The following is a 10,207-nucleotide window of genomic DNA, read 5'->3' as shown; positions in this document are numbered from 1 at the left end:
TGTACCTAGTTCGGTCCAGATTGCTGATACACTCACCAAGGCATTACCCTCAGCTATTTTTCTTGACTCAATGGCCAAACTCAAGGTGCAAAATTTTAAATAGCATCCTTGAGTTTGAGGGAGAATGAAGGAGAGAATGAGTAAGAGAAAGTTAGTTACACATAACTGTTAGGTTGTTAAGAATTGTTGTTAGTGTCTATTAGTGCTGTTAAGCCTCTGCTGAATCAGCTGAATTAGTTATATTATAGAAAATTTTAATCTGTGTCTATAAATAATATAAGAGAGACATTGTAGCTCGGTTCTATGGTTCAATTTATTATCTCAAATACAATAGCCAGTACTCCCTAGTATTCACTTCTCTCTTTCTGATTTTTTGCTTTTTTTGCTCTCTTTCATTTATTACTCTGATAGCTTTTAGATACTACTTCTTTATTTTTTCTCTCATTTTTATTCTTTTTCATAAAATTTCTAGAAAATAACAAAAAAGGAAAGAAACGTAAAAAAAGAATAGAGAAAAAAGTTGTTTGAGAAAGAATAAAATGTAAAAGAAAAAAGAGAGAAGATGTGAGAAGTTGAATGTGTAATTTAAAGAAAAAATACATTTACACAGTGTTTAGTTCAAAGGAATACGAGGGAAAAGAAAATATAAAAAAATGGGTGAAAAATAAAAAATTTCATTGTTTAGATGACCATGAAAAATTAAGAGAAAAAGAAAAAAGTAGTCTAAGGTCCATCCAAAACTTTTCTCGTCCTCCATGAGATGAAAACTGATGGTGAAAGAGCAAATAATGGTATAATTATAGATTTGCCTTTTACTTATCAGAGAAAGCAAAATTTTCAATTTCACTTTTTTTCAAATATGAAAACCATCTCTTGTCTTCTTCCCAATTTTTCCGTCCTTATCACCAACGTCATCGAAGCTTCATCCTCGTCGTCCACAATGCCACGGCGGTATCATCATCACCGTGACAAGTCTATCACAACTTCATCTCTTCATTCTCAAAACGAAGATGAGTCATTTTTTCGTCGTTTTCATCGTTTCTCCTAAACTGAAATGGAAAAATCATCACTGCACATAGTTTGCCATTTTTTTTAACTGAGAAATTTTTGTGATTTTATATTCCATAAATGATTCTTATTTTTGTAGTGAAAAAATAATCGATTTGCCTTCTCTACTTTCAAATTAGTCCTTCATTCTAATCCAAAAATCTAACCATCTTTCAATTTATGTTTTATTGTACCAGGTCATGTTTGATCCGAAAAGAAGAAATTTTTAACTCAATAGCTCCTTAAATTTTACTAGTATATGTAGAAAAAGATAATTTGAGACTACTTATCATATAATTTTAGTTGTATAAAGTTATTTTTTTAGACTGAATTCTTCAAAGTTTAAATTTCAAGTTTAAATTTTTCATATGTGCTGCACATTGTATGATATGCAAAAAAACACGATTTTATTGGCACCGTAAGTTTTTTAACTTTATCACTGCAGTTGTTACTGAAATTGATAGTGCTATTTGGTTCAAAATGGGACTGAACTACAAAAACAAATTTTTAATAAATTGGTTTTTATTAAAAAAAACTATAGTTAAGAAAATGGAAATTAAATAAAATAAATTGTCGACTAAAAAATAAAGCCTAATTTATGTTGTTTAGTTTTTATTAATTGTTAACCATAATAAAATAGCTTTTTTTTCAAATGTAAAAACATAAGAAAGAAGAACACTACTTTTTTTTTTGGTATAAGAAGAATAGTACTTTACCAAATTATTTTTCTGTCGAGTAAAGCTAGGGAACCAAAAGCATATCAGCCAAAATCCAGCCAAATACCTTTGGATGAATTCAAAATCTCTACGAGTTAATATATATGGATGTTTCTTCTACTAAGTATTAGAATGTTTCTTTTTCATATTAAATGGATGTTTTTTTATATATTTTTCGAATTTGTGATTGTTGGAAGTGGATAGGTTAATGTGAGAAAAAAGAGGAAGATTTTTATAGGTTTTAATTAGGTTTACTTAATCAATTTAAAATTTTTTAAATTTTAAATTTAAAAAATTTAAAATTAATTAATTATTGATATAAATTAATGTAGTTTTATTTAGTTTTTGGCTGATAAGCTTTTAGTTCCTTATACTTTTTCTTTTCTGTCTTGTTTTGGACAATAACATAAGAAAAGAAATCAAGGCCGTCCAAAAATACTGCATAGTTCAAACTTCCCAATAGCCCAATAAAGAAAGAACCGGTGCTTCTATTTTGGATCAGCTTCATAGATTTCCCCCCGAAGCATTGCTTGGTGAGCCTATCATAACAATGGGTCAACTTCTAAGCCCAAATATTTTCTGGCCTCAGTTCCAAAACTTCATTTTCTTACTTCTCCCTAAAAAAACTTCCAAGCCAAGTTATGTACTCATGTAGGCTAATTTTTTTATATAGAAAAACTATTAGTGTTTTTGTTAGAAATGGAATTATTTAGTATAATTATATATGAATGGATTTTGTAGGTGAGAAGTCAATATGTGAAAAAGCGTGTTAAACATGTGGCAACATTCCAGCTAGCACGTTCTTGTGTGTTGAATATTTTTACAATAATGTAATACACTTCAAATGTCAATATTAAACCAAAATATTATCTTCATTTTCATATTAAAAATAATTTCTGTTAAGTTTTTTATTTTATTTTTTAATTTTGTAAATAAAAAAAAATCTAAAACACAAAGTAAAGATAGAAATTTTTTTTTTCACATAGTTCTTAAAAACATATTTTCTTAAATCAAACAGTGTCTTAGAATTCAGACTGGAATTAAAATAAATTGGACTTCTTAATTTTAGTTTACTCTTTATAGTATCTGTCATTTAGACTAATTTCATCTTATATTTATTATTATTTTACATATTTAATAAATAAAAAAATTAATACCTATAAAGGTGTATATTAACACACAACTATCAAGTATATATCTAAGATCATTATAACAATATAATACTGATATAGTAGACCGAATAATCTACTGTTTCATTTTTCAGACGTACATGTTTCACACATGTAGTCGTAATTGCTAATTTCCTAATGATAAAGTGCAGTATACAATTAATTAGAACTAGAGATGTGACTGATAAATGGGAGTTATATTAGTTTAGGTCAACGTAATATGTCGATTAAAGTAGTATATATGTTAGTTTTTCATTGGACTAAAATTATTGGAAAATAAATTGCCAGATCTTTATTCCTTATTGATAAAATCTTAGATTGATTTGAATTAAAGTGGTCAAGTTTCTTATATAATATTCTAATAAATATCAATTGTTGTTCTATTCGATAAAATAGAGGATTTTTTTGGATATAATACATGAATTTTTGTTATAAATATATTTTATTAGTTTTTTTTTTTTGAAATAAGAAGCTCAACATAATAAGGTGGAGTATTTAGAGAGTCTAGAGTTACAATATAAACACTAAACAAAAAACGGAAGTTATCTCCGACATTGCCATCAACAACTAGACTGAACAAAGCCAACCCACTCTTTGTAGCTCCTAATCGATTTGGTAATAACTTCCACAACGCATGTTTCTTGATTTTTGAAAATTCTGACATTCCTTTCCAACCACGTATTTTAAATAATAGCAAAAAAATCAATCAGCCACCTGTTACGTTCGACTTTTCTTACAGGAGCTCATATCCAACTCTCAAAGTGTTGTTTAATGGTTCCTGAAATAGACCAAAATTTATTATAGGTATATATCTAAGTACACCATACCTGTCACGTGAACTCACAGCCAATGAATAAGTAGAAATCATTCTCAATTTTTTTTTTACATAAAATACAAATTATATCCTTGTGATCAATAATACCCAATTTAATCAATCTTTTCTTAGTATTGACCCTACCAACTAACACAAACCAGGTGAATAGCTCATATTTTATTAGTTAGGTGAGTCAATATTTTAAATATATAATTTTTAAAATATTTTTGTATTATGTACTAAAATTTTTGTACTTTATAATTTTATTGAATATATATAAAAAAAGAAGTAGGTGAGAAGGAGAAAGAGATGAAAAAAAAGAAAAAATAGTGATGACGATGATGATAATAAAAGAGAAAAGAATAAAAATAAAGAAAAAAAATAAACTAAACTAAAAAAAAGAGAAGAAGTAGAAAAAAAAAAGAAAATGAAAAAAAATAAAAAGAGAAAAAAAGAAGAAGCAGATTAATTTGATTGAATTTAGTTAAAATATTGTTTAATTTAACTGCTTAGTATTTTTTATAAAAAATATTAAATATTTTTTTTAAAATCATATTATTTATTGTCCCAAATTTTAGGACTTAAATTTCGCACTTGATTTTTATTGTAATAATAGCTGTTAATAAATATTTATCCTTTCAATCAATTGTTGTTATCTAGTTCATAACCCTTCATTCTCTCTTAAATTATTATTAATGATATTTTTAACACAATAATTTGTTAGTTTAAAAAAATATAGATAGATTAAAAGTATTATTTGTATATTAAATTCAGTTATTAAAATTTGTCAATATATATTTACGTGTATTATTTAGTTTGTAAAGTCTCACATCGGTTGGGAAAGAAAACGAAACATGCGTTATAAGAGTGTGGATATCTCTCTCTAACATGATGCGTTTTGACGAGTGAATGTGGCAGATTTCAGATATCATTCCTATTGTCAAAAACAAAATTGTGAGATTTTGTATGTCAAAACGGACAATGTCGTACTAGTGGGTGGTCTGGACTGTTAAGAACCATAATTCAGATCGATGTGCCAGCGAGGACGCTAGACTCCCTTAGAGGGGTGAATTATAAGGACCCACATCAGTTGGGGAGAGGAACACCTTATAAGGATGTGGATACTTTTTTCTGGAGGTTTCGGCTATCATCCTATCATCAAAGACAAAACCGTAAAACCTATAGACAAAAAAAAAATCGTGAGACTTTGTGTGCCAAAGCGAACAATATCATACTAGCAGATAGTCTGAACTGTTATATAATTTATTTTAAATATATTTTATATTAATAATTAATTTTAATGTATAAATAACATAATTATAAATAGATATATACGCATTTTAATCCCCATTAGAATTGAAGCAGTCCTGTTGTTATGGCAGGTTACTGGTCAACAATTTGTCATTTTATTTTTTAAGATTTCCCACTTAATGTTTAATTAGTTATATATTATTATAGCATTGAAGATATTTAGTTTTTATGATAAGTACGTAACTAAGTCAAAATTCATATATGCAATAATATTATTATATATGTAATTGGAATGGTATAAATTAAAATACGTACTTACATTGACAAATAGACAATATAATATACAAACGAATAAAATTACATCTTAAAAGGAAAAGGAAACTACATACATGGCACAAAATTGTTGAATATGACTAGGGTTTGGTGGGATGGTTAGAATACAAGAAAGAATGTCAACCATAAACAAGTAAAGAATGTTTTTTATCTTTAGTGTTTGTAATTTGTTTAATATTTTTAATGTAAAAATTTTATCTATAATATTTTCGATTTATATCAAAATCATTTTTATTTTAGTTTCCTAAACTCAATGGTAATGAAGTTTTGTAACTATTAATCAAATTCTTGCACAAACTAGTACTACTAATATAGGAGAAAATGCTTATTTTGTTGATTAATCTTGTTCATTAATTTTAAGGTAATTATACTTGCACAATTAAATTGGTGCACAATTTGAAAACTTGATAAATCTAAGAATTGAGAAGACTGTAGAATTGGTCTAATTGAATACAAGGATACTAGTTGTTTCTTCAATTTGTAAGTATTTGTCTAATTCTTGCTTAAACTATATACTGTAATTTATTTAATTAGTATAGAACTCATTATAAAAAAATCCACATTGTTTGCATTTGAAATTTCAACAATAAGTTTCTTTATTTTTTCAAAAAATATTATTATGAACTAAAATTTCCTTAAAGGAATATTTCTTTTATACAATTGGGTTCTCTCTCCTTTTTTTTATTATTGACAATTCAAAGAAAACCTTCAAAATAAAGGAAATGAAGAACAGAGAGAAGGGAATTCCAGAATGCAAAGCATTAACAAAGTAATGAAAGAATCAGAAAAGGTTAAAATAATAAATGAAAAAAAAAACATTTTAATTAAACTAATAACACATTATTATATACTATATAGCTGCTAGCAAATAATGCCTTCAGAAGAAGTCAAACTCAGAAGCTGTTCAAGATACTCAGAACCCAAATCCTCCAACACCAAAACATCATCATCCCTTTTGGCCTTCTTATTGCTATTGTTGTTGGTGTTATTGTTGCTATTACTAATCATCACCTTTGACTTTGACTTTGACTTTGACTTTTTTCTCATTGTATGTTTTCTCTTGAGTGCTAAAACAGGAGAAGAGCCTTCTTCCTTATTATTGTTGTTGGTATTTACCATAATGTCCTTGAGTGATTCCCTAACAATTTCTTCAGGGAAATTAAGAACTGCCATGGAACCTCTTGTGGTCAACGCAGCTTGGTCATAAGCCAAAGCTGCAGCTTCAGCTGTGTCAAATGTTCCAATCCAAACCCTAACACCATTCCTTGTTGAGTCTCTAATCTCAGCTGCAAATTTACCCCATGGCCTTCTCCTTACTCCTCTGTAGGGCCTTTTCTCCTTGTTTTCCCTTGGAGGGTATAATGGTAATTTTGTTGTTGTAGTCTTTGTTGTTGTTGTTGATGGCGGCGGCGGCGGCGGCGGCGATACCGGCGGTAATAATTGGCCTTGAGATGAGACTTCTTGTGATGATGATGATGTTGATTCATTGTTGCTTCCTTGAGATCCTTCATTGTTGGAAGAATCATCATAGGAAGATGAAGATTCCTTGATTTCGTTGAAGGGAAAAATAAGGTTGTTGTTGTTGCTGTTAACATTATTGTTGTTATCTTCTTCATAATTGAAGAAACACAATAAGTCTTCTAAAGGGTAATTATAAGGATCTAATAAAGAAGAATAAGAAGAAGAAAAAGAGGGATTTGATGAAGAGTAGTAGTGAGTAGTAGTGTTTTGTTGTTGGAACAAAGAAGAAGGATCAAAATCCATTTTTCTTGATTATTGGAACCAAAAAACAAAAAGTTGAATATACACTAAATTGAGATGAGTTTGTGTTGTGTTTTCTTCTTTTTGTGTGTGCTATGATTTTGTAACCACTATTGCTACTACAATAATTGTGTATGCTTTTATGATGTGATGAATTGAAGAAAAAGATCTAAGGTTCTTGCCTTATATACCAGTTTGGGAAGAAAACAACAGAAGGACCCAAGACATTGGATTCATAAAACAATTGGTGATTTTTTTTCCTTTTTTATTTAAAAAAAAAAAATTAATAAAGTAGGAAAATAAAGTAATGCTGGGATTATTGGGCAAGGAGGATGCATGTCTTTCCTTATTTTATGAAACCTTAGATTGTATCATTGTATGTACTGTTAAACGGTCAACCTATAGAGCCTCAATATAAAATGTCAAAAAGTAACTAGGGTGGCAAATATATTTATTTTTTATTAGTGGCAACAAGGTTCGAATTAAATTCTGCTAGTCTCTTTATTAAAAATAAAAAACAAAACTATTTGTTTCCCTTTTCTCTTCTCCTTCCCGGCTCCCTCTTTTATTTCATACTTTTCTTCTTTTAAAAAAATTAGGAGTATGATAAATTGTTTTAGTTTTTAATATTTAGATTAAATTTTAATTTTGTTTTTAATTTTTAAAACGTTATATTTAATTTCACAATGTTTTATATCGTCCTATTTTAATTTTATGTTCAAAATTAATTTTTTTTTAAAAATGTTTTTTCTATTATTATTATTATTTTATTATGTCATTGATAGTTCTCAAATCATTAAAACAACTATTATGACCATTACGATTACGATTTTATCATTATTTTGAAAAAAAATTCATAATAAAAGAAAAAATATTTAAAAAAAATTAACTAAAGAACAAAAAATAAAATAAAATAAAACGTTTCAAATAAAAATAAGACGTTTTAAATATTTGAAATGAAATTAAAATTTAATCCAAAAATTAGAGTCTAAAACAATACTTTACTATTAAGATATTAAAAAAATACACATATAAACACACATAATATGAAAACTATTTTGGGGGGTCAAATTTGGATTAATTGAAAGTACCAATAACAATACTCTTTTTATTATATAAGTTAAAAATAGTTGGTATAAGTGATAAGTAATAAGTGATAAAAAATGTTCTCTTAATTTACAAAATTTGAAGCTTAATTATTCTCATTGTCAATATGAAAGTCCTCACTTTGATAAATAATAATATGCAAATATCTTAACAAATGTTCAAAGAAGTTGAAAACGTAGTTTATAAATAATTCCAATAAATATATAACATAGGTGACCAATGCAAATTTATTATTTTTGTTTTTCCATAGTATTTCACAACTCATCAAGTCAAGGATTAATGTGTTATAAATATGAGTTCTATTTAAAAGTGGGATTCGAACTCTCGACATTTAGTTAAGCGGACGAGTAATTTGATCCCTCGACGAATTTAAGTTAGTTACCAAACTTATTATTAAATTTAAGGCCTAAAATTAATTGTATGTATCAAATAAGAGATTTTTGATTGTTAGAGATATAATTATTTATGTATATTTTTTTTATTACTTTAAACTTTTTAAAATAAGTAATTTTATGATATAATATCATATGATTAAAAGGTCTAAAATTAAAATATTATTGACTTCTAAAATTTATATAAACTCAAAAAAAAAAAAGACTGCTGCTAGAGATATAATATTATCTAAAATGAGATTTTTTAATTAATTTTGATTGGTCGAGTGATTAGTTCATTCTTTTGTTTAAATAATTGTGAATTTAATTAGAATGAATCTTTAAATAGTAATTTATTAACTAATAATAAATTTTTAAATAAAATTTTGATTTATAATAAATTAATTTTTGATCTATTAAATTAATAAATACTGTAAGAAAAAAAAGATTTTCTAACTGTAAATTATTTCTCCTAAATTCGGTTATATGTTGAAAAGAGACATTTTCTAAACCCAACAAGTTCAAAACAAAAATATTTTTATAACATTTTTGATAGTTCAATGTTTCAATGAAATTCAAGTGAGTATTATTATTATATGTTGAAATATAATTATAATAGGCACGTGAGTCAAAGAAACAAAGGAAACGTGGGCAACTGCCATATTGTAAAGAAACTAGAAGTCTAGAAATTGGACCAATAACAGGGTGGCGACTACCCCAAAAGGGGACGAAATTAAAATAATGCTATGAAATAAAAAACTTCATTCATCCATTATTCATTATTCATTATTCATTATTATATCAATTTCACTATTCATATCCAAAACGAAACTTCACATATAAGCCAAGTGCATTGTGTGATGAGTAGGTGTCATGAGTGTCACTCTCAATCAATTTTCCATATATATATATATATATATTGATGCCTTTGTCATATATATACACTACATTCCAATTTCACTGGCTACTGATGAGTGTGAGCGTTATCTACTACTACATTTAATTTAAGCATTGCGTCTCATCAAGAAGAATCCTTAATGCACCTTATATTTAATTATAATTAAAATAAAAATAAAATTATAGAAATAGATAAAAATCTATATTTTTAGAATTTTTAAGTGAGATTTTTTTTAAATAAAATTGGTAAAATGTTCATATATATTGCTAGAAAAGACGAATTTATTGATAGATTTTTTAGGGTTAAGTATAAGTTTAATCTCTAAAACAGGGATTGAAATTTTTTTTTGTCTTCAATTTTTTTTTTTACAAAATTGTCTTTAAGATTTAATTTAATTTTAAAATCGGGTTAAGGGGAATGGGGAAGGAAATCACGTCAGGCGGGGGAGGGGGGTTTCAGGGAAGAAGAAGGGGAAGAGAAGATGGAGAAGGGAAGGGGAAGGGCTAGCGGTAGCCGCTGCTTTCTCAACCGCCAACCACCACCTTTTATTTTCTCTATTTTCTGCATCATGTCCAAAGCCCTCAATCTTCTAAAGTGCAATGTTTTTAACCCCAAACGCTGGCTTCTCGTCAGCCTTAGCCTTACCACCGCCGTCCTTATTGTCACTGAAACTCGCCATAGACGGTGGAGGCAGAGAATTCCAGCTCTCCCGATAAGGAGTTGTACGGTGCCTTTATGCA

The 10,207-nt window shown here is 27.5% G+C and overlaps 1 protein-coding gene across 1 annotated transcript; it reads right to left on the bottom strand.

Moving 5' to 3' along the window:
* Positions 1-6,091: 6,091 nt before the first annotated feature.
* LOC107473655 (ethylene-responsive transcription factor 1B-like) lies at positions 6,092-7,245 on the bottom strand. Its single transcript, XM_016093238.3, has one exon. The coding sequence runs from the start codon at positions 7,092-7,094 to the stop codon at positions 6,192-6,194; it is 903 nt and encodes a 300-aa protein (XP_015948724.1). The 5' UTR covers positions 7,095-7,245; the 3' UTR covers positions 6,092-6,191.
* Positions 7,246-10,207: the final 2,962 nt, after the last annotated feature.

This window comes from Arachis duranensis, chromosome 2 (genome assembly GCF_000817695.3).
Source record: "Arachis duranensis cultivar V14167 chromosome 2, aradu.V14167.gnm2.J7QH, whole genome shotgun sequence".
NCBI classification, from domain to species: Eukaryota; Viridiplantae; Streptophyta; class Magnoliopsida; order Fabales; family Fabaceae; genus Arachis; species Arachis duranensis.
The sequence above is the reverse complement of the archived record's forward strand: the minus strand, read 5'-3'. Positions and strand labels throughout refer to the sequence as shown.